The sequence below is a fragment of the Mobula birostris genome, chromosome 24 (genome assembly GCF_030028105.1).
Source record: "Mobula birostris isolate sMobBir1 chromosome 24, sMobBir1.hap1, whole genome shotgun sequence".
NCBI classification, from domain to species: Eukaryota; Metazoa; Chordata; class Chondrichthyes; order Myliobatiformes; family Myliobatidae; genus Mobula; species Mobula birostris.
The window spans coordinates 39,369,183-39,394,807 of record NC_092393.1 but is presented as its reverse complement, the minus strand read 5'-3'; the positions used below and the strand labels follow the sequence as shown (position 1 = coordinate 39,394,807).

General features: G+C 41.2%; 1 protein-coding gene across 5 annotated transcripts in view; it reads left to right on the top strand.

The window, feature by feature from the left end:
- The first annotated feature begins 3,574 nt into the window (after positions 1–3,574).
- The window catches only part of LOC140187285 (protein sidekick-2-like), a 971,472-nt gene continuing 949,421 nt past the window's right edge, over positions 3,575–25,625 (top strand). For all 5 annotated transcript variants that reach the window (XM_072242443.1, XM_072242442.1, XM_072242441.1 and 2 more), the window contains exon 1: positions 3,575–4,329. In XM_072242443.1, coding sequence (XP_072098544.1) covers positions 4,251–4,329 — 79 coding nt within the window. In that variant the 5' untranslated portion in view covers positions 3,575–4,250. The remainder of the gene's footprint in view (positions 4,330–25,625) is intronic.

The window sequence follows — 25,625 nt, the reverse complement described above, 5'->3', positions numbered from 1 at the left end:
GTGTGCACAAAATTATGGGAGGCCTGAGAAAGTAACAGGAAGGAGCAAAATCACCTGAAAAACTATTAGTTTATACAGATTTAATTTAATTGATAAATGATGTAGTCAAGTTTTCACTCAGTTGTTTGGTCATGGAGTTTAACATATTTAAAAAAATATTCAATAGCAGTTGAAGAGTCCTAACCTACAAGGCTTCAGATGGAGATATTAAAATTGGAAATAACTCAAAATGGCTACATGAATACGATAGACAGAATAGCCTCCGTCAGTGCTGTAAAAACTTATGTCTTTATGAAAGATTCTGGTCATTGACCAGAAGCATTAATCATTCTGCCTATGGATTATATTTGTTTGACTTTCAAAATGCATTTCCTTCCAGTATTATTTTAGTTAAATGTGCCTCACAAAAATCTCCATCAGCATATGGGAATGCTGTTTTATCACTAGAAAAATACATTATCCTATTCCGTGAAAAAAAGACTGTGAGCATCCAGCTTATCTACATAATGATTTTATAAACCTCAATAAGGTCATCTCTCAGTCTCCTTCTCTCCAGGGAAAACCTTCCCATCTATTCCAGTATCTCCTCATAACTCAAGCCCTCCAAACCTGGCAACAACTTTGAGAATCTTTTCTGTACCCTCACTAGCTTAATCGTATGTTTTCCCATAGTATGGCACCCACAACTGCACATTATTATTCCAGACGTGGTGTCACCAATGTTCTGTGTAACATGATGTCCTAGCTCTTACACTCTGTGCCCCATCTGATTTAGGTAAGTATGTCTTTGCGCCATTTGTTTACCTGTGCAATCACTTTCAAGAAATGAGGTACTTATACCTCTTGGTCTCTCTGTTCTACAAAACTCCCCAGGAGCCTGTCATTCACTACACATAGCTTAGCCTCTCAAGATGCAACAATTTGTACTTGCCTCAGTTAAGTTCCATCTGCAAGTTTTCCCGGTTGCCCTATATCCCATTGTGACCATAGGTAACATTCCTCACTGTCCACTGTCTATCGATTATGGTATTTCTATACATACTATTTATTATAAGTTACTATAAATTGCACATTGCACATTTAGACTGAGATGTAGCGTAAAGATTTTTACTCATCGTGTATATAAAGGAAGGGTGTAAGTAATAAAGTCAATTCAATTCATTCACAAACTTACTGATCATGCCATCTGTTTCCAAAATATGTCATGGTCCAGTCTGTGAAGTCCGCATTCTGGTTCACGGTCCGGTCCACCACTCCTTATTCCAGGTTTTCCAGTTTTTCCCTGTTCTGTTGGGTGCTCTAATTAAGGCACATGATTCTCATTTTGGGCTGGCTACATAAATAGCTCCTGGGTTCAGCTTCAGTTGCTGGACTACTCCCTTCCCTTTCTTCTGTAGCCTCACCTGCTACCTTTTGTCTGAAGCCTTGCCTGTGTCCTTACCTATTCTTGCTGTCAAGTTCTACCACTGGAGCAAGACTGGAGCCTTGCTGTGTTTACATAAGAAACTGTCTTTTGTTGTTTGGAACTGTCTCTGTGTCCACGCCTTTGCTAGGTAGGTCTGGCTGTTTGCTGCTACCTTGTGTTGGGAACTGTCTCTGTGTCCATGCCTTTGCTAGGTAGGTCTGGCCATTTGCCGCTACCTTGCATTGGGAACCGTCTCTGTGTCCACACCTTTGCTAGGTAGGTCTGGCTGTTTGCTGCTACCTAGTGTTGGGAACCATCTGTCCACGCATTTGCTAGGTAGGTCTGGCTGTTCGCTCTACCTTGTGTTGGGAACCGTCTCCTCGTGTTCAGCATTCTGTGTATGAGTCCCGGCCCTATGTCCTGGTCCCAAGGAGGGGTCCCAGCTCTGTGTTCTGTGTTCCTGTCTCCCAAGATTACTAAGGTTCTGTGTTCCTGTCTCCCAAGTCCAATTCTTAGCTTTGTGTCCCCATCCAGTTCTGGTCCCACGTCCTGCCCAGGAGTCCTGCATCCTGCCGCCACGTCCAGTCCTGTTGCCTTGCTACGTCTTGTCCTCGCCTAGATCCGGAGTCCGAGCCCGAGTCAAGACCCAGGTTCTGGGTCCCTGTCCAGTCTCTGGCTTGGAGTCCTTGTCCAGGTTCCTTGTTCCTCATCCAGGTCCCACTTTCCTAGTCTAGTCCTAGCCCAGGCCCTGTATCCTAGTCTCGTCCAGGGCCTGTGTCTTGTCCAGTGTTACTACTTCCCCACTTCCCTTGTTTTCTTGACACACCTAGTCCTGTTTCTAGTACTTCAGTGTCTGTGTCTTGCATTTGGGTCTGCCACCAATGCCCCCCTTATGACAAAATATTAGTCCATATAACAAACAGCAAAGAACTCAGCACCAATTCCTGTGACACATCACTAGTCACATGACTCCAATCTGGAAAACAACCCTCCACTAGCACCCTCTGCCCCTTTTCACCATGCCAAGTTTATATCCAATTGGCTTACTATGGATTTTATGTTATCTCATTTTCCATGTGGCATCTTGTCAAAAACCTTGTTAAAGTGTGGGCAATATCTTGCCCTCAAGATCACCTCTTGAAAAAAACCCAAATGAATTCATGAGAACAGATTTCCCACACAAAATCCCTGGTCCACACCTTTCAAACTGCAGGTAGGTCCTGTCTCTCAGAATCCCCCTGCAGTATGTAACTACTGATTTTTGAACTCACTGGCCGATAATTCCCAGACTTGTTCTTGCAGTCCCTCTTAAATAAAGGCGCAACAGACTTTCAACATCTGTAGCTGGGAAAAGTATAACAATCTCTGCCAGGGCCTCAGCAATTTCTTCCCTTGCTTCACACATGGTCAAACCCTGGGATTTATCTCCTTTATTCGCCTCAAAATTGCTGCTAACCCCCCTTCCATAGTATCATTAAATATGTGCATTATGTTCAAGTTTGCATAAAATATAACAGGACTTATTTTTACAAAGCAGAAGATCTGTGGAGTTGATACTTAAGGTATATTACAGGGAACATTGGTGGATTGATCAAACTCCTAGATCCAAATCTGCCAGCTAACAGTAGCGCAAAACTCTTGGAGCGGGAGCAGCGCCGTTGCAATCGCTGCTCACAGAACGTGATGAATTGCAGATTCTGCAGTGAGTGGCCTCCCCCACCGCGCCGGTCCCGGCCAGCATCTTCGCACGCGCTCCGGGCTCTGTTTACTCCTCGGCAACTCCCCGCACTGCTCCCAGGTGGCGCTGATCGCAGCCAAATGAAGTGGACGGTCCGCGCGCGCGCTGCCCGCCGCCGGCGCATCCAGCGCTCCCCGCCTCCCTCGCGCGCGTGAGGGAGCGCGCGCGCGCTCTCCCTCTACACCTTCACCACCTGTGGCCGCGCGCACACGCTTTGCCCTCCCCACCCGCCCGGGTCCGCGCGCGCGGATGGTCTCTCTCCACGTCCTGCGCTTCAGCGCGGAACTCCTGTCTGCCGGGCTTGCGCGCCGGGTTTGGGCTGCATCATCTCCACCCCCCGCCCCCACCACCACCACCTCCCCACCACACCCCCACGCTCCACCCCGCCAACCCCGTGAGCGAGTGCCGGCGAAAGCGGAGCGAGATCGTGCGAGGCAGAAGGCGACAGAAACAGCGGCAGCAGCGCCGGCAGATCATCGCGCCCCTTCACACAAGTGGCAGCAAGACTCTGAGGAGGCGGAGGGGGGAAAGGCGCTCCCCCTCCCCGTAGGGGAAGTCAGCTAGGCAACCCGCAAAAACTTTTGATTCCCCCGCCAATCCCAGGGAAGTCTGTGCGAGCTGTATTTTATTGCCAGTTATTTTGCAGCGGGACAGATTACTGTAGTTCATTGCTGCACTGCCCGTAGGCACAGTCATCCTTCAGTCGCTTCCAAAAAAAAAGTAAATGGCAAACGTTAAAAGAAAACCCAGAATCCTAGGCAACTACGAATCTGCTTCCTAATCCCGCAAACACAATGAATGAAAGAAGGGGATGGAAGTTTGGGAACTGAAATCCGGAGAGTGTGTACGGCTGGAAGTTTGAGCAAGTTTGACGTTATTCGAGGACAGTCGGAGATTCGAGTTCTGCTCTCTGTTCAGGGGGGTTCCTCCCCCTAACTTGCGTTTCAGTCTGGCGCTCGGCAGCGAGAGTCCTTTAATGTATCGGTAGCTCTTAGACCTCGTCCAACCTTCGACGGATTCTGGCCTGAACAAGAACTCCCCGCTTCCGAAGGAACTTGCAGGGAATCTAGCTCCGGGGCGAGAAGGATTCTAAACTGCGGAGTGACCATGGCGAGGAAGTCCGGGCTGGAAGGATGCCTTTTGCTGGCTCTTTTACTTATGTTCAGCGCTGCATCGCGGGCACAAGGTAGGAGAGAGCCCGGGAGGGCGGTAGCATCGCCCGAAGATGCGGGCAGGGCCGAGCTCGGGAGCCCGGCTTACAGATTGAAAATATAACGCCTCTGGTTCATTTTTAATGTTTTTTCTTGTACATTTTAATCCAGTGCAACTCTGTTCACCTCATTGTAGTAAACAGTTGTGTCGATTTTGTGGAGAGAGAGAGAGGGGAAACACTATGCTTAGGGGGGAACAGGAAGAAGACGTAAGATGAGGGATACCTGTGAAAAAGAACTATATTCTGTACACGGTGCCAATGTGGACGCGTGTTGTCAAAACCGGGCAATGAAAGAAAGTGAAAAATACAATGAACAAAGTCAGGGTTTAAATATATGCTCCGAATTTATCTGAGAGAATGTTGGCAGATGTCAGAGAGTAACTGAGAACAGAAACTTAACAAGCAAAATTAGAGGAGCAGTGAAATATGGGGATAGGCAGTAGGTATGAAATGGGAAATCGGGTTGATAAACCCATTGAGTGACTGAACGAGAGGGATGGGATGGAGGAGAATTAAAGTAACTGAATTGCAGTCAATTGTGTGTAAAGTGCGTGGAGGTGACAGGTCCTTTCGGGTTTTTTTTGGTATCGATCTTTCTCATCTTTTAAACATAATGACCCTGACTAGAGCAGATCAATTAACTAGTAAGAGCAGAATCTTGTGCCCCTGAGGCCGAATGTGACGGATGTTTATTTGCTCAACAAATAATGGGCACTTTCATTCTCGCTTCTCCCACGGTTCGAACTTGACGCCCTTTGCCTTTCGTGTGCTTTGGTGAAAACTGACTCTTTGCAGTTTACTGCTGCAATTCAGCGATTTCCATCTGCAAAGTAACTGACCCGGACCATGGTTTGTAATCTTTGGTTACAAAATTGATGCCTAGCGTTTTCGAAAATTGAACGCGACTTGTTAAAGCAGAACGCAAAAAGGAATCGGGAGATTTTCTCGGTATTCCTTTTTAGAAGGTGGACATTTTGGGAGCCACTTTGCCGATGCTTTCGGTAGAGAGCTTTCATGTGCAGTTGTTAGTGTATTCAGGCTGCGTCAGTCTCTCTGATGATGCCAATCACGATTTGAATTGTTTGTTTACACATGGTGCTGGGTATGAATTGATGATAAGTGTTTTACAGCGGGCTTCCACGAATGCGATTACTGGTCTAAATAAATCCACACTTAATTAGTCATATAGGAAATAGCTGACATGAGACTTGGCATTCAATTCAGGACTGGGAAGAGACGGAAAAAAAGACGTTTTCGCTGCTGAAGACTATGCAGTGATGTAATTTGGATGCCATGACATAATTGTCGGACGGAATCTTATTTTAAAGCTATCGGGCGCGGAAAAGCTAACGTTGAAGAGGCACAGATATTGATATAAATGCTGCATTGCAAACTTTTCCTTGTCAGCAAGTAAGCTGCCGTCGACCAAACAGGCAAGCTGGAGAACAGTAGCTACTCAAAGACTCCACAATGTGGCAACAACGCTTTCTTTAAGAAACCGATAAATGTCTTATAAGATTGCAGCGCAATGCTTTAATAAAAACTATAATTCAAGACTGCATTGAGCTTGTTTCTGTGATGGGTGTTTTGAACTAACAGGTGTGCAGGAGTAAACTTGGGTGAGAATGTGAAACAGCGCTCGTTGGAGGACAGTCTCTCACGGGCATTATATAACCTTGTACCGGGGATGACGGTACAGCAACTGACGGAGAAGAGGCGTGAGGCTCGTCAATGTTCTTTAAAGACTGTTTTAGATCACCATAGTTGCAGACGGCATAGCCCTGGGAATTCGGCATCACAATCCTGGGATTCTTGGGACATCTTTCTTCAGTAGCACAACAACATTCTTTTGCAATTCCCTTGTTTGACACAATCTATTACCTTCAGATGGCAGATTGCCATGAAATATCTAAATTGAATGTTTCTGCGCTAGAAAGTTTTAAAAGCAGTTGTGGGAGTTATTGTTCTTTTGTCCACTTCGGTTTTGATTCTCTGTAAATTCCAGTTCAGTTTTTTTTTACAGGGAATAATTCTGATTAATTTAACAGGTCACTGACACAAAATGTCACTTAAGAAATTTCTTCCAGATAGATAATCATCCGATTACATGACGTTTAATGTCACAGATTGCACCCTTTGATGAGACTTAAGAAAATGGTGTACAGTTTACACCATTTTATGTAATTTTGGTCACCCTCTTATACAAAAGACATTATTAAACTGGAAAGAGTGGAGGAAGGATTTACATGGATGTTGCCAGGACTCAAAGATCTGAGTTGCAGGGAGAGATTGCACACCTTTGCTTAAAATGCAGGAGAATGAGAGGTGTATAAGTTGATGCCATATATATAGGGTGAATGTACATAATACTTTTACTAGAAGGGAAACAGGAAAAAAAACTTGGGCAGAAGTTTAAGGTGAGAAGTGAAATATTTAAAAGGAATCTGAGAGGCAACTTCTTCACATAGGTTCATGGTCACATGGAATAAGCTATGAGAGAAAGTGATTGAGGCAGATACAACAACAGCATTCCAAAGGCCTTGGATAGGTACATGGATTGGAAAGGTTTAGACTATGTGGACAAATGGGACTAGCTTTGTGGGCACCAAAGTCACAATCCATGAGTAGAGTCAAAGGCCCATTTCTATGTTTTATGACTCTCGGAATAGGTATCCCATAAAACACATCAACAATTCTGAAGTAATATCTACTCTTCAGTTACCTTAACATTTATCAAGAGTATAAAAAGCAACACATTTCCACTTAGAATTATGTTTGATATTCTGAAGCATATCTGCATGTACGATTCATCACCCTTCAAATAAGATGTATGCTATCTGCAACTAATTGTGTCATCTTCCTGATAGATAAATGAAGATGAAGTGAAGTTTGTTTAAATCTTAACTACGTTCAAATAATTTGTTCATTTTTGATGCTTTTGGAGATGTCCAATTGTAGATTCGTGTACTGTGTGTTTATTTTTTGACATTAGGGTTTCTTCGTTTTGGAACGCCCCAGTGAAGTGGGTTTTTCCCGTGAAGAACATAGATAATGGCTATTTACTTCAAGAGATGGTTCTGTTTAATGAACAACTGAAGGCTGGGTTAGAAGTTGTAGAGAAGCTGCTGGGCTGTTTCATTTTTAGGCATTTATTGAGGAAAGATGGCTGCAATGAAGTAAATATTTCTGTGTAAAAGTAACATCCCTTTAGACAAGGAGTTCCCATTGTCTTTTTGCCATGGACCCCTACCATTAACTGATGGGTCCAGGGTCCCCGGCTGGGAACCCCTGATTTAGACTGCTTATATCCAAATGTGGAAAAGATTAATCAGTAGTTTTGTACTCTAAAGATTAGGTTTGGAGTTATTTCATCATTTACTGCATTACAATATTCATATTCTCCCTACTTCTAAAGCACTAGTTCTTGTGCATAGACATCATACTTCCCATGGTTAAACATAAGCATAAGTTTGGATACCTAGGAACTGAGAATGAATTTAAAAAGAAAGTTTGATAAATCAAGGCAGCTATATCGTCAGTTGATGTTCAGAAATACACACTTCCAGTAAATATCCTTGCACCTTGCAAGATGCCTGCTTGATTTTGTTTAGGGTAAACAATTTTAGTTTACGATCCATCATCTGCAGTGGTCAAAATATATTCAGATCACAAGGTTTTTTTTAAACTGCAGATGATAGAAATCAGGAAAATACTATGTTGGAAATGCTCAGCTGGTCAGGCAGCATCTGTGGAAAGAGAAACTGAGACATCAAGACCGAAAGTTTCAAAAGCAAATGGCAGGGTTTTTTTTTACAAACTAAGTGAAAGAAAATGGTATGTCAAACACGTCATATAACCAGAATTATATGGTTGAATTGTGTATGTTTTCAGGATTGGAGTAGCCTTTCCTTGTATTTGGTTGTGTTGCCAAAGAATCCAATATGACTATATTAATTTTCACACCCTGCAAGATATCCTTTTTTTGCTGAGAGAATGCCCTTCATTTTATATTTCTTAACTTTTCCACATTTTAGCATTGATGTCTATCTCAATTTTTCATCTCTGACCTTCCAATTACAAAGTGCCTGAGGATGTGTATAGCTCTGATGTGATGACAGGCACAACTTAAGGAAGAATGTATGTCAAAATGAATGCCCTGTGAGTGCTGTATAGCTCTGCTGGTGGAACATTTCTTTACAAATCAAAAAAAAAATCAGATGGAACCTCCAGCTTCTTCAGCCTGGCAGTATTTATATTGTCTATCTTTGAAGACATAAAGTTTGTCATAAAGTATTGGTCAGAAAAAAAATGCTATGCAGTTTATTACCCTGGGGGCTTTTAAGTAAATAAAATTAGTAAGGATGAATTTCTGGTAACATTTTCTTTACTCTGCAAAATTGCCAAGGCATAGAATTGTGTGGGAGACAACAGCTCTTAGTATTTCTATTTCTTTTTTCAGTCCTATTTTTGTCAATGCCCTTGTTACTCGAGGGCAAGTAGGCAGGTAGCGGCCTTCTAGGTTTCTGCAGTGTTTTGAAATCCTCTGTTTGTATGGTTGATAATCTTGCCGGAAAGTTCATAAGTATCCTGGAATTGAAGATCACCTCCCTTGTGTTCCAGCACAAGTATAGAAGAAAAGTTCAGCCGTACAATTAGAAAAGTAACTTCATGGTGGAGTACTTTTCTAAGAATAGCAAGGAAACTATTCCCTAGAATGTAAAAGAGTAAATAAGTTGGAAGTCAGAGAGATATCTATATTTGATAAATATAGCTGCCCAGGAACGATTGCATCTCTAGTGATCAGGCACTGAGCAGAACAGTTGCTGGGACTTTTTCCATATTTCCTTACACTGGAGAATGAAGCCACTTCGGCCCATCTAATCCATGCTTTCTTGTGGAGCAATTTCACTCCCTCACTAAATTTCTCTATTATCCATTCACGCCACATTCCCAATCCCTTAGATTCTACCACTGCGTTAGTACTTGATAGAGCAAAGTATGTAATGTTATACTGAAAGAGTATGATGAGAAAGGTTTGGGAGGAGGTTTAAACAATGTAGTACAAGACAGTGATGTGTTGCAAGAGATAACTGCTAGAGGAACTCACCATATTGAGCAGCATGTGTGGATGGTAGATTAACATTTCAACTCAAGACTGAATAGCCCCCCACTCCACCCTTAGATCATGTTAAGCCCTCTGAGTTCTTCCAGCAGTTTGCTCTTTTTTGCCCTAGATTACTGCATCTACAGCCTCTTGTGCCTGCACTGATTGTCTATTTTAAATTAACTTGTCTCTTATGTTTTATTTCCTCCTGTGCAAAAGTCTCTGACAGAATTTCTGAGGAACAATTTAAAGTGGCCAATTAATCTGCCAACCTATATGGATTATTTTCTCTGTTATGTGTGAGGAATGCAATTGCTGGGGAACATGCACCTTGTTGCCTGGAAAATGTGCACATAGACAGTATGGTAAGTAGGGATCAGACCCATAACTGAGGGACAGGCAGGCCTGGTAGTTCATTTGTCATTGTGATAGGGTGCTTGAAGAATGAAGGCCAGATGAGGGAACTTCAGTTTATGAGGGGAGGGTTCGGGATAGTGGTTTTGGGAAAGGAAAATGAGGAAGGGCATTCATTATGCCTCCATGTTCTCTCTACCTGACTTTATTCTAGATCTTTGCTACCTGAGATTAATTCTAGGAACAACAGAGCTGTGTTGCTTCCTGATCTTATTGATGTCTGTCCTGGCAGGAAGAAATGGGAGAGGACTGATTCTTTCCTACAGACCAAAGGTGGTGATGAATCGGCATATAGGAGGAAGATTGAAAATCTGGTTGAAAGGTACCACAGCAGCAGCCTCTCACTCAATATCAGCAAAACTAAAGTGCTAGTTACTGACTACAGGAGGAGGAAACTGAAGGTCAGTGAGCCAATCTCCATTAGGGGATTGGAATGGAGAGGGTCAGTAACCTTAAATTCCTTGGTGTTATCAGATCAGAGGATCTGGCATGAGACCAGCATGTAAGTGCCATTACAAAGAAGCCACAACAGCACCTCTGATTTCTTAGAAGTTTGTGCAGATTCAGCATGTCTAAAATTTTGACGAACTTCTATAGATGCACAATGGAGAGTATCCTGACTGTTTACGTCATGGCCGGGTATGGAAACATCAATGTCCAAGAAAAGAAAAGCCTTCAGTAACTGGTGGATATAACCCAGTCCATTATAGGCAAAGCTCTTCTCATCATTGAGCACATCTATAAGGAGCGCTTCTACAAGCTAGAAGCATCCATCATCAAGGATCCCTGCCATCCATGCTCTCTTCTTGCTGCTCCCAGTGGGAAGGAAGTACAGGAGCTTTGGGCCCAACACCAGCAGCTTCAGGAACAATTGCTATGCTTTAACCATTAGGCTTATGAACCAGTATGGATAACTTCACTCACCTCAACACTGAAATGATCTCACAACCTAGGGAACAATCTATGTTCCGTGCCTATTCTGGTATCTGTCCCCTACTTTTCCTTCGCTACATCGACAACTGCATTGGCGCTGCTTCCTGCATGCATGCAGAGCTCGTTGACTTTATTAACTTTGCGTCCAACTTTCACCCTGCCCTCAAGTTTACCTGGTCCATTTCCGACACCTCCCTCCCCTTTCTAGATCTTTCTGTCTCTGCCTCTGGAGACAGCTTATCCACTGATGTCTACTATAAGCCTACTGACTCTCACAGCTATCTGGTCTATTCCTCTTCTCACCCTGTCTCTTGCAAAACGCCATATCCTTCTCGCAATTCCTCTGTCGCCGCCGCATCTGCTCTCAGGATGAGGCTTTTCATTCTAGGACGAGGGAGATGTCTTCCTTTTTTAAAGAAAGGGGCTTCCCTTCCTCCACTATCAACTCTGCTCTTAAACGCATCTCCCCCATTTCACGTACATCTGCTCTGACTCCATCCTCCCGCCACCCCACTAGGAATAGGGTTCCCCTGGTCCTCACCTACCACCCCACCAGCCTCTGGATCCAACATATTATTCTCCGTAACTTCCGCCGCCTCCAACGGGATCCCACCACTAAGCACATCTTTCCCTCCCCCCCCTTTGCATTCCGCAGGGATCGCTCCCTACGCGACTCCCCTGTCCATTCATCCCCCCCATCCCTCCCCACTGATCTCTCTCCTGGCACTTATCCGTGTAAGCGGAACAAGTGCTACACATGCCCTTACACTTCCTCCCTTACCACCATTCAGGACCCCAAACAGTCCTTCCAGGTGAGGCAACACTTCACCTGTGAGTCGGCTGGGGTGATATACTGCGTCCGGTGCTCCTGATGTGGCCTTTTATATATTGGCGAGACCCGACGCAGACTGGGAGACCGCTTTGCTGAACACCTACGCTCTGTCCGCCAGAGAAAGCAGGATCTCCCAGTGGCCACACATTTTAATTCCACATCCCATTCCCATTCTGACATGTCTATCCACGGCCTCCTCTACTGTAAAGAGGAAGCCACACTCAGGTTGGAGGAACAACACCTTGTATTCCGTCTGGGTAGCCTCCAACATGATGGTGTGAACATCGACTTTAACTTCCGCTAATGCCCCACCTCCCCCTCGTACCCCATCTGTTACTTATTGTTATACACACATTCTTTCTCTCACTCTCCTTTTTCTCCCTCTGTCCCTCTGAATATACCCTTTGCCCATCCTCTGGGTCCCCCCCCCCCCCCCACCGCTCCTTGTCTTTCTTCCCGGGCCTCCTGTCCCATGATCCTCTCGTATCCCTTTTGCCTATCACCTGTCCAGCTCTTGGCTCCATCCCTCCCCCTCCTGTCTTCTATCATTTTGGATCTCCCCCTCCCCCTCCAACTTTCAAATCCCTTAATCACTCTTCCTTCAGTTAGTCCTGACGAAGGGTCTCGGCCTGAAACGTCGACTGCACCTCTTCCTAGAGATGCTGCCTGGCCTGCTGCGTTCACCAGCAACTTTGATGTGTGTTGCCACAACCTATGGGCTCACTTTCAAAGACTTTACAACTCATGTTCTCAATGTTATTTATTTACGTTTTTCTATTTGCACAGTGTGTCTTTTGCACATCGGTTGTCTTGTGTGTAGTTTTTCACTGATTTTATTGTATTTCTTCTACTGTGAATGCTTGCAAGAAAATGAATCTGATGGTAGTCTATACTCCATCAAGTACTGATTGAACACCCTCAAGAGCATTTAAAAAGACATCTGTATGACAGGTTTCAAGAAATCATTTTTGGAATTGTTAAACAGATTTAACATTAATATTTGATGCCAACAGAAAAGTAAGCCCGCAATGCCAATAGTTTGCATTGCATTGTAAAACCACTTGTCGTAGTTTTAGCTTTAAGTCAAGATTAATTATATGAGCAACTTATTGATGTATATAAATGTCTGACATAAGTGTATCCATTTATGGAGGTGAACTGCAATTTACTATAATTGTGTTCTTGGGATCAAGGAGTAAGTGGTGAGATGGAATGTATTGCCTAACCTTCGTTGTTGCCTTAAGGACATGAAAAGTCATTCATGTAATTTGAATCTAGAGTCATGTTGAGTAGAGGAAGCAACTTCCTTTCCCTGAAGGACATCAGGAAACCAGTTGAATTACAGTTTCACTATTTGCTATAATGAGATTTAAACTAATATAATCTCAGTAACAATTTCTTTGCTATAACTATTGGACTTGGGGGAAGACATTGAATGTAAAATGGAGCATGAACTTTCAGACTTTAAGTTAATCAAGCAAATTATTTAAAATCCTATTTGGTAACAGATGATAAAATATGCAGTTTGGGATGCAAGTCTCTGGACTTAATATAAACATTTGGTCTTATCAATTCAATAATTAATAGTATATTCAACTTCAAAAGCAACTGGCTGGCACAACATCAACAAAACCAATGCAAAAAGTATAATTAGTATTTGTTGTATTTTCTGTTTTATTCAGCCTTCCTTTTTCTGCGGAAGTCTGCAGTATGTTCTACAGTCTACCTCCCTGTAGTACCTGTAGTGAATTTATTTTGTGTGATCTTGTTTGTTTTGATAGATCTCCTGAGGAATCTCTAGCTTTTCTTTGCAACTATTAATATGCTTGTGTTCACCTAAGTGATGTTTCTGAAGAAAATATAGAAACATAAAATAAACACTAAAAGGTCTGTGTGTTGAGGTAACAAGGAGAGATTTTCACTGGAGTGCTTGGAAAACATAAACATAACATAGTTGATCATAAATACAAGAGATTCTGCAGATCAGGTCAGACAATACCTATGGAAGTGAATGAACAGTTGATGTTTTGGCCAAGACCCTTCATCAGTACTGGAAATGAAGGGAGAAGAAGTCAGAATAAGAAGGTGGGGGGAGGGGAAGAAGTGCTAACTACAAGGGGAAGGTAGGTGAGTGGGGGAGGGGATGAAGTAAGAAGCTGGCTGGTGATAGGTGGAAAAGGAAAAGGACTGGAGAAGATAGGAGAGGAGAGTGGACAATGGAAGAAAGGTATGGAGGAAGTGGGGCACCAGGGGAGATGATAAGCAGGTAAGGAGAAGGTAAGAGGAGGCCGGAGTGGGGAATTGAAGAAGGGGTAGGGGAAAAGTTGATGGAAGTTGGAGAACTCGATGTTCGTGATATTAGGTTAGAGGTTATCTAAATGGAATATAAGTTGTTGCACATTCAACATGACAGTGGCTTTATCTTGGCAGTAGAGGTGCTCATGGACCAACATGTCGGAATAGGAATGAGTATTGGAATTAAAATGGTTGACTGCTGGGAAATACTGCATATTGAGCATGGAGCGAAGGAGCTCAACAAAGCAGTCACCCGTTGTATGTTGGATCTCACCAATGTAGAGGAGGCTGCATCGAAAACAGCAGATAAACTAGATGACCCCAATCGGTTCACAGGTGAAGTGTTGCCTCACCTTGAAAAACTGTTTGCGGTGATGAATGGAAGTGGAGGCGGTGGTGAATGGGCAGATGTAGCATTCCTTCCACTTGCTGGAATAAGTGACAGGAGGGAGATTAGTGGGAAAGAATGAATGAGCAAGGGAATCATGGAAGAGAGCGATCCCTGTGGAAAACGAAGAGTAGGGGAAGGTAAAGAAGTGTTTGGTGGTAGGGCTCTGTTGAAGATAGCGGAAGTTATGGGGAATGATGTGGTGGATGTGGAGGCTTATGGAGTGGTAGACGGTGAGGACATGGGGTGATGGAAGATATTTGGGAAATGTAGCAATCATATTTCAAATGAATTCATGAAGAAATACCTCAATTTTGAAATGAATTTGATACTAAAGTGAATTTGGTTATTGTGCCTATACAATTGATAGTTCTTTAGGAGAATGAATGTGAGGAATTCACCCAAATGTAAATGTATTGAAATATTTGCAATTGCTTATTGGGCAGCAGTAAACAAATAGAAACTGACAAAGTAGTTTTTAATAAATGAGATTTATTATTTATAAGCCAGTTATTGAAGTTCTCCCAAAAGAAACACTAAATTATGGAATTTAGAACCTGGAAGAAAGAAAATAAATTTATATGACTTGTTTACACAGTCTGTACTAAGGTAGGTAGCAGCCTTTTATATTTGACTGTTTTATATCTATGATAGTGTAACCACAATATAACAGTTTATTGTTTTGTCTACCATAGTAAGTAGGTGTTGTCTGGGGCAGTGCACTTCTTTGGTGGGAATGTGAGTAGACTCAGACTCTGGGAAATCTGCAGCACTGGAGATGAAAGAGAGCGAGATAAAGGCAAATGGAAGAAAGCAGAAGTCAATTAGACAACACAGGAAAACAAAGATCAGCATAGTTGGAACTTATTGAAGTGGCTGGAGAGTAGATAGATCTTGAACCCAGAAACAAGAGGCAAATAGTATATTGTTATTGGAAGCTTGGGCAAAGACCACAAGAAGGAGGGGGATGCTGTAAAAGGCAAGTGGGATTTGTGTAAAGAAAGTGCAGGGATGGATCAGCCCTGCAGAAGGTAAAAGTGGCAGCTATCTGCTAGAGACATTATAGACTGCAGATGCTGTGATCTGGCGAAATGAAAAACAAACAGCTTGAGGAACTCAGTGGATCAGGCTACATCTGTTGAGGCAAAAGTCTTGACCATCCTTTTGCTTCTATAGATGCTGCCTGACCCACTTAGATCCTCCAGAAGAGTCGTATTTTTCCCAGATTGAAGCATCTGCAGTTTCTTTTGAGTTGTGAAAACTATATTATGGTTTCTTCATCTTATTGTCAGTCTTTGCTAATAAGTAGCCTGCTGAATTCCCAACTTCTCAGCTCAGTTCCATTTCCATTACTGTATGATGACACACTTTCCCTCTGAAGAACATGGAACAATTTTATTTAATAGAAGTGTTAAGGGGCAAGCGGTTGTTGTTGAAGATGACTTGCTTCTACTCCATTTCCACAGTGGCCTTATTGATCAATAAGCTTTGTGATGGATATGAGGCCTTGATCTATAAATAATCTTTTACCCAGATGACCAAAAACGGCGCTGATGCACTGAAGGTGAAAGTGATTTTCTTGGTCCATATATGGCTTCATTGAAAGGTGCTTGCCAATAAATAGGAAATGGTTTGTGTTTTCCAGGATTTTCCATAAACCTTTACTGTTGCAGAGGGATGAAGATTGTACAGTGGGGACAAATTAGTAGAGCACCTTTGTTCTGTAGTTGCTACAACCTAGTCTCTTGTATGTTTCAGTGAATATGGTGATAATAGCATGGAGCTTGACCTCCAAGTATACTGTAAAACTACGAAAATATCATTTGTGTGTTACAGCTTCATGATGTAGATTGGAATGACCTTGATTTGGAAGTGTGTAGGGTGAGTAATTGAACAGTTTCCCATTTGTCCTGTACATTACTTCTACTCCAGTAGGAAGCTTGTTGCCGTGAGAAAGACTGAGGGAAAAGTGGTGAGAAAGATGGCACAGCATTGCATGACAGCAGTCTGCTCTCAGACTAAGATCACAGCTTGCAAGCTCTCTTGTAGCAGGATGAGAGATAGGTGTAAATATTTGACAGCAGAGAAGTGTGAGATTGGTGCTCCATAGTTTTTTTCAATTAATTGATAAAAGCTTTTATGTAATGAAAATAGTCCATGTGTTGTTTGAAGCTGCTCCCAGTATTTCTCTCAAGAGTTCATGTATGGTGAAGATTAAGTGGCTAAATGTAGTTTTAAATATCATGTACTGATGGGACAGGTTCAGTAAATGGCAGGGACCCCAGGAGTGTTAATGGACAGGGAAACTGTTGAGTAAGAGTTCATAACTCTGAGTAAAAGTTCATAATAAGAGCAAGAGATGGTGACTTTGGGGGGGGGGGGCGTTTTATAAAATTACAAAGGCATACATAGGATAGATAGTCAGAAACTCTTTCCTTGGATGAGGAAGTCTTGTAACTCTGCCCTCATGTTTTCAGTAAGAGGGGAGAACTTAAATGAGGGCAGGGTTTTCCGCATAGAAGGTTGTGGTTATATGGAACAAGCTGCCTGAAGAGGTAGTAGAGGCAGAAATAGAACAATTAAAAGGCATTTGGACAGGTTTCTGAATAGGAAAGGAGCAGAGGGATACAGGCTGAGTGGACAAGTTGAGTGAAAGGTCCGTGTCTGTGTTGTACGAATTTATGACTCCAGTAAGTGCCATCCCAACCTTAAGTATTAAAGACCTTGGATGATTGCAGGGTGTTGTGACATAAGGTAGATGGAAAAACCTACCCACTTTTTGATAACACTCAAGCTGAATGCAGGGAACTGCAGGAAAGTATTGACAAATGACTATGGACAAAGATGTTGAGTGCTTTTTAATATCCCTGACATTGAAAACCATTCAGAAAATATTAAAAATCAATTTTAAAAAAGCCTTTTAAAAGTTACAAATTGAAAAGCAGTAAGACTTTCAAACATTGAATAAACTCATTTAATTCAGAAAATGTAAAGTATTTTATGCTTTTCTCGGCCTTTTCTCTCATCTAAAATTAAGCCATTTTTTATATAATTGGGTGAGCAGATTCTCCAGAGTAACTGGTGGGTAGCTGCAATGATTTGTGCCCTAGAGCTAGAACTAGAGTCCATGAACTGATATGTATGGAAAAATTCAGTGAAAAGTAGACAGCAAATCTGTGACTTCAATATTTGAAACACTGAATTTGGAGATCTTGTGACAGTTTGATCTGGAATTGTTAGCATTTTCCAATTGTCTTGCATTTAGAATACATTACATTAATTTTAGACTCTGTTTTGTTCATTTTAAAGAACTCGTTTAGCTCATCTTTACACAGGTAGTCTTACTCGATGTGATAGATACGTGGAACCCCCTGCCAGGGTGGGTGGTGGTAGAGGCACATACATTTGGGGTATTTAAGAACATGTGGTGATAGAAGAAGTAGGGGTTATGTAAGAGGGAAGGGTTAGATTGACCTTGGAGTAGGTAAAAAGGATGACAGAACATCATGGGCCGAAGGGCCTATACTGTACTTTGTTCTATGTTTATCTTACTCTTAGAGATGATACTGTTGTCTGCAAACACGTCCTGTTTTTGTTTGTTTCAGAATTGGAAACGTCATGTAGTAGCTGTGGTTGATGTTCTAATTTCTGCACATATCCAACACCACCATGCATGGTTTCTCCAGAAAATACCTTACTTTTTAAACCATTTCTTGTAGTTATTGGGGGGGGGTGTTTGGAAAGAATTGAAACAGTGCAGTAGACTTGTTTTCTCGATAGTTCATGTCAAGTAATAGGATGGGCACATGTGTTATCCATGGTGTAGTTCGTGGTTTTAGCCATGGAGTGAAGCTGCTAAACAGAGCTTATTAAGTTTTTCCTGAATGATTGAAGGAAAATTTCCAAAAGTTTGGCCAGTCTTTGACAGTATTAACAATATTGTAAGACCAGACCATATGAAACTTCTCGCAAGCAAAGAAAGTAAAGTAAAATGAAAAATAAAGACAGAAAAATGTAGGATAAGTAACACAGTGGTGTAGCTAGCAGAACTGAGGCTTCATAGGTCTGGTGACTCTAGTTCAATATCATCCTCTGATGCTGTATCAGTGAAATGTGCATGTTCTCCCTGTGACTTGTATATCTTCCAGCTGTATGTCACAAAGATGTGTGATTCAGTAGGTTAATTGGCCACTGTAAATTGCCTGTTGTATGTAGGTGGTTGATAGAATCAGAGGTGAGTTGATGGGAATTTGGAGAGCATAAAATAGATAAAAATAGGATTGGTATGAGTGAATAGATGGATGGCGTGGACTCAGTGGGCTGAAGAGCCTGTTTTCATGGTGTATGGGAAAATAAAAACAAGTGATTTTTTTTGGAATAAGAGAATCTTGAAAAGTTATATATTTTTTGTAGCCATTGTACATGTCAAACAATCACCATTTCAGTGTGGTTTTGATAAATGAGTACAAAGTTCCATGTGCATAAAACATTGCATTTCAAATCAATTCTCATGTAAACTGTCCATTGTCCATGCATTCTCATTCAGTGAGATTATCCAGTAAAAGTTGACTTACAAGCAAGTCTTATGCAACGATCTAGTGTTCTTGGAGAATCTGGGTCAAGCCAGTTTGAACATATTTGGATGCTGTCACTAGAGGGATGAGATCTTAATTCCATCATTCTGAGTTAAACCAAAGTTCCAAGACAGTTTCCTAAACCGGAGAGCTCTCAAACCACCAGTGGAATTTTCAGTGATTGTGCTTTTATTAACAGCATAAACCTTGCAAAAGTTATCTTGATTTCTGACCCCATTCTGTTAGCAAAATTTAGAAAGAAATTTCACTGGAGGCTTGGTGTTGAAACTCAATCAAATTATTTAATTATTAAGTCTGAAAACATTAATTCACACATTTACTGCAGCTTGATGTGCATAATTTTAGCAACTCAGTGATTAAAATTAAACAACAGGAAACTCAGCCATTTACTTAGAGGTCTTATTTAATCTTAATGATTCTGTAGAACAGGTACTTGCTATTGTAATATGTTTTGCGTTGTAGAACTGTGGGCTGTGGGAGTACTCTAGATCCATGAGCATACTTCTTTTGACACATGAGTTATAGCACAATATGACCAAAAGTCTACCTGCTCTTGCAATGGGGAAAAAATAATTATAATAATTGCCTTGGCTGTATTTTCTGGAATTTTGTACATTTTGTTACTAAATGTACACATTTCTGTTACTAATCTTTATGGTTTTCGTGGCATTTTTCCCTGATTGGTAGGAAGCATCATTAATTTATGTTCCAATGAAATAGGTACAATATTTATTTGCAATATTTTGTTCTGTAATTAGATACATACAAAATACTTAAGCAGTTTTACTCTCAAGTGCTCATGATAGACTTGAAGAAGCCATAGTCTATGACCATGTATCATTGAACAGAGCTTTTTGACCCAATTCTTTCTGTAAGGAATCCTGAGCAGGAGTAAATTTTAGTACATTGTATGTGAGATGACCTTCACTGTTGGATTGAATATCTTCATTTTGCTTATAAAAATTTCATGCCACTATGGAATACTTTTTATTTATCACTGTCAGAAGGAGCTAGAATGATGGGCTGGACAAATTACTCAATTTTCTGTAGCTACTAAAGCTAAGTTAACAACTATCTTAGGAGCAGTATGTTGTACTTTGGCATTTAACAATATTGCTCAGTTTAGTAATATTGTGTCACCTTTCACAGATTTTTCCATTTTGTGAGCAGGAAATTTAAATTGCTTTTTTGGTAGTTGAACCATATTTACATTTTTTTAATCTTTCATCTGGAGTTTTAGACCATTGTTTGCTCTCAGATGATCAACTTTCCGTACAATTTAGCACTATACAATAATATAATAAACACAAAATGCTGGAGGAACTCAACCAAAATAGGCAAATACACATTGTGATATTATGATCTTACTCATACTGGTGACTTGAGCTGCTTTAAACAAATTTGCTGACCTTTACTCTGACAGATAAGATGAGGGCAGCAATTTTTTTCTTTTGCACATTGGTGGTTGTTGTTGATTGTTGTTTGTCAGTCTTTGCTTGTGTGTAGTTTTTCATCAACACTGCTATATTTATTTTGTTCTGCTGTGAATGCCAGCAAGAAAATGAATCTCAAGGTAGTATATAGTGACAAATAGATTCTTGGATAGTAATTGTATTTTGAACTTTGATCTTAACTGAAAGTAGCATTTTGTGCTTCACTACTCAAATATAACAGGCAGCAATCAGTTTTAATTGTGCCGCTCTGACAATGATAGACCTTCAATAATATAATAAATTATTTGTGTACCAATTATTAATTATTTACATAAACAATGCATTGCTTGTGGTATAAGTAGAATTGTCTGACTGTTTTAACAGTTAACATGATGAACAAGAAATATTGGAGAGAAGCTAACTGAGGACATTTCTTTTATTTGACTAGTTGTAAGTGTTTAACTTTATATTGAAAAATTCTGTTGTTTCTATGTTATGACCCAGTCCATTTGATTGGATTTTGATTAATTTTAAAGGCTAACTGCTGTATTATGTGTTTCCCCTAATTGAGTCACGAACTGTGCAGAGATTTTGTTTCCATGGTATTTTAGTGGAAAAGAAAGTTTCATCAAAGACTTGCCAGTGGAATTTTTTTTTAATTAATCATTTTGACCATCAAAACTCAAGTCGGCCAGAGTGATGTTTGCCAAGTTATGGGGATAGGTTCGAGGTTTCATTAATCTAGTAGAAGTCATTTTGCTGTCATAAAATTATGCCATATGGTAGCTATTTGTATCACAGTCCCTATGCAACTTCACTATTTCTTTGAAGAACGGAAATTCTGATGGTCAGGGTTTTGCTCAGTGAGAATAAAATTAGCAGAATATTTAGAATGTACTGCAGTCAGTTATTTGGGCTAATCTTGATAGCATCTCCCATCCCTGCAACCCATACCACTGAGAAGGACGAGGGAAGTAGTTCCTGAGAATACTGCCACCTGTAGTTTCCCCTCCAGGTCTTGCATCTTCCTGACTTGAAAACAATTGATGAATGCTCAGTCTAAATCCTGGAAGACTGCTGGAAGATTTTGTTCTCTGTTTCTACAAATGTGAAATTCAGCAATAGATGGGGTTAGACAAGGATGGAAATTAGTTACGTTATGTGTAAAAAATAAATGGGATTGGTGATGGACAGGATATGGGGTAATAAGCCCATGTCAAGGATGACAATAACACCTAGGTTGTAAATAGTTGGGTCCAACTCAAGTGATTTGCCAGAATGAGGGATGAAATTGTTATCTATGGGAAATAACACAGCTTCTTGCTCTCCAGTGCTGGATGTAACTGCAGGAGATTATCTCTTGACTAATATTGTTGGAAAGTAGGGATGACAGTGGAGGAGTTGAGCAAGTCAGTTTCTTCAGGGTATGTTGTTTTCTTGCTGTGCAGTGAATACAAATGTCTAAATAAACATATGGCTAGATAGAAATGGGTCATGTCATGAGTGGAGAGAAGGGCTGCTGGAGTGTTGAGTAGAAGCCAAGCTTGCAAGAGATGGATGCAAATTCCAGAAGTTAAGATGAAGGTTGTGTTTTTGATCTTTTTATGTGATAATCTTTTAAGTATTGAACCTCAACTTCTACCTGTTTTAGATATTAAACTTTTTTAGAAGTAAATACTTAATTCTTAAGAAGTTAGAATTTCATGAAGTAATTTATGGGTTTTGAATTCCTTTTATCTCCTGCAGCAGGTGTCCAAATGTGTTCAGGTTAGAATGTAATCTTCCAGATGTTGGCAGTATGAAACAACAAAAGAAAACCAAAAATGCCAGGAAAAAAAGCAATTTTGTGGACAAGACAAACAAGTTAACTTTTTAATCACAGTGACACCTTAGTTTCTGACAAAATTAAAGACAAAAATATTATTTATTGCCTCTTTAAATGGGGCCCGACCTGTTGAAAATCACCAACATTTTCTGATTTTATGCCAGGGTGGCTTTATGCGGGTACGAAAATATAGTTCACCGACATCTGTCACACTCTCGGGTCTATCAGTAGTCCAGAGGCAGTTAGGGATTATCTGGATAAAGGACCTACTGATTTAATTAAAAATTTAAATACTTAGATAAGTGTTGGGCTAGCAACATGAAAACAAAACCTTTGAACTCAAATGACAATTTCAATATCGATGGTCTGAACTTTTATTCCAATTATTTGATCATGAACATGAAAAAAATTAATCTTCTGAGTTGTTGATGGAATACTGTGTTTATAAAACTGCACCAATAATGCACAGTTCATCTTAGGAGTTTACACCATTATCATTTTATGTTATATATTTATATATAATGTAAATTATATTAGTAATAATACATTTTATCTTGTGTCTTATATTGTATATATCATTTTATAAATCGAGACAACAGCGCTTTGCTTCCAGATGAGCTCAATGCTTCTGAACTTACTTTGATTGTCAAACCATGGAGGAATCATAAAGAACTCCCTCAACCTCAGATGATCCTATGATTTCAGCCTATGAGGCCAGCGTAGGAGCAGATTGCCAGAGGGTGAACCCACAAGAAGCATTCAGCCCAGACGGAGTACCTGGTCAGGTACTAAAACCTGTGCTGATCAAGTGGCTTGGGGTGTTCTCTAATATCCTTAACCACTTGCTTCAGCAGTCTGAGGTACCCACCTGCTTCAAGCAGGCTTTAATTATATCGGTGCCTAAGAAGAACGTGGCAACCTGCCTCAATGACTATCGTAGAAGTAGCACCTACATCCACAGTGGTGAAGTGTTTTGAGAGGTTGGTGATGAAACATATCAACTCCGGCCTGAGAAGCATTTGGGATCCACTCCAATTTGTCTGTCAACAGAATCAGAATCAGGTTTATTATCACTGGCATGTGACATGAAATTTGTTAACTTAGCAGCAGCATTTCAATGCAACAGCAGATCCACAGTAGGTGCCATTTCATTGGGACTTCACTCAACCCTAGAATATCTGGACAGCAAAGGTGTTGGGCGCATGGCCAAATGGCTAAGGCGTTCGTCTAGTGATCTGAAGGTCGCTAGTTCAAGCTTCAGCTGTGGCAGCATGTTTGTGTCCTTGAGCAAGGCACTTAATCACACATCACTCTACTGTCTGTGTGAGGAGTGGCACCCCACACAGACTTCCAATCTCCGCCTTGTAAGGCATGAAAATGCCCGACACAGGCCTCTCAGGGTCTGATTTGACGTTTGACGTTCCCCAAAGGTGCCTGTACTAGGATGCTGTTTATCAACTGCAGCTTGGCATTCAATAACATCATCCCCTCAAAGCTAATCGATAAACTTTGAACCTTAGACTCAATACCTCCTTGTGCAACTGGAACCTCGATTTCCTCACTTGCAGACCCCAGTCAGTTTGGATTGGCAACATCTCCTCACAATCTCCATCAGCACAGGTGCACCTCAAGGCTGTGTGCTTAGCCCCTTGCCCAACTCACTTTACACTTATGACTGTGTAACTAAGCACAGTTCCAATTCCATAATCATGTTTGCTGACGACACCACTGTGGTGAGCCGAATCAAATGTGACAAATCAGCATGTAAGAAAGATTGAAAATGTGTCTGAGTGGTGCCATAGCAACATCTTACTTAATGTTAAACAAGACCAAGGCAATGAATATTGACTTCAGGAGGAGGAAACCAGAGGTCCATGAGCCAATCCTCATCAGAGTATCAAAGGTGGGGAAGGTCAGCAACTTTAAACTCCTTGGTGTTAAGTCTGGTCCAGCACTTAAAGTGCAATTACAAAGAAGGCAAGGTGGTGCCTCTATTTCCTTAGGGGTTTGTAAGATTTGGCATGAAATCTAAAACTCTGACAAACTTCTGTAGGTGTGTAGTGCAGAATATATTGACTGCCTGCATCACAGACTAGTATGGAAACACCAATGCCTTGAACAGAAAATCCTACAAAAAGTAGTGGCTACAGCCCAGTCCATCATGGGTAAAACTCATCCCACCATTAAGTAATCTGCATGGAACGTTGTTGCAGGAAAGCAGCATCCATCATCAGAGATCCCCACCATCAGGGCAAGCGCCCTCTTCGCTGCTGTCATCGGGAAGAAGGTACAGGAGCCTCAGGACTCACACTATCAGGATCAGGAACAGTTATTACCCCTTAACCATCAGGCTTTTGTAATAAAGGGGATAACTTCACTCAACTACACTTGTCCCATCATTGAAATGTTCCCACAACCTATGGACTTGCTTTCAAGGACTCTTTATCTCATGTTCTCGATATTTATTTATTTAGCTAGTAAATTTTGTCCCCTTGTTCAAAAAAGAAAGTTCAGATAAGCTTTGAAAGTACAGGCCAGTGAGCCTTGCATCAGTGGCAGTGGAGTTGTTGGAGAAGATTCTGAGGTATAGAATTTCTGTTCACTTGGAAAGGCGGGGTCTGATCAACAAAAGTTCACATGGCTTTTGTGATCATGTCTCACAAATCTGAGTTTTTGAGCAGGTAATAAATTTGATAAGGACAGAGCAGTAGACATTTTCATGGCTTTTAATAAGGCTTTTGACAAGGTCCCATGTGATAGGCTGGTCCAGAAAGTCAAGGGTCAAGGGATCCAAGGCATGTTTATAAACTGGATCCAAATTTGTTTGGGAGATAAATGGAAGAGAGCAGTGGTGGTTGTGTGTATTTCTGACTGGAAATCTGTGACGTGGTAAACTGCAGTGGTCTGTGCTAGGACCTTTGGTGTTTGTATAATGGTTTGGACATGAATGTAGGTGTGTGATCAGAAAGCTTTGTAGATGACATGAAACTTGGTTGTCCAAGGATGGAGTGGAACATAGAGTAGTTGGAAAGTTGGGTGGTTAGAATTTAGTCCAAACAAATATAAAGTCATGTATCTTGGGAATTAAATTTTGATAGGACATATGGAATAAATTATAGGGACATTAGGAGTACTGATAAATAGAGAGAACACGGGGTGCAAATCTCTAACTTTCGGTAAGTGCCAACAAAGAACTGATAGTGTACTGAAAAGGGCATTTTGTAAGCTAGCATTCATTGTCTGAAACATTGAGTTGGAATGTAATGTTGATCAATGTTATGAATGTTATGTTTAATCAAGGCCGGGTAATCTAGAACTTCAAGTTATAGGTTTACGGTGAGAAGTAAGAAATTTAGAGGAGATCTGAGGGGTAAGTTTTTCTACACATACGGAGGTGAATATTTAGAATAAGCTACCAAAGGAGGTGGTGGGGGCAGATAGTAGAGGCAG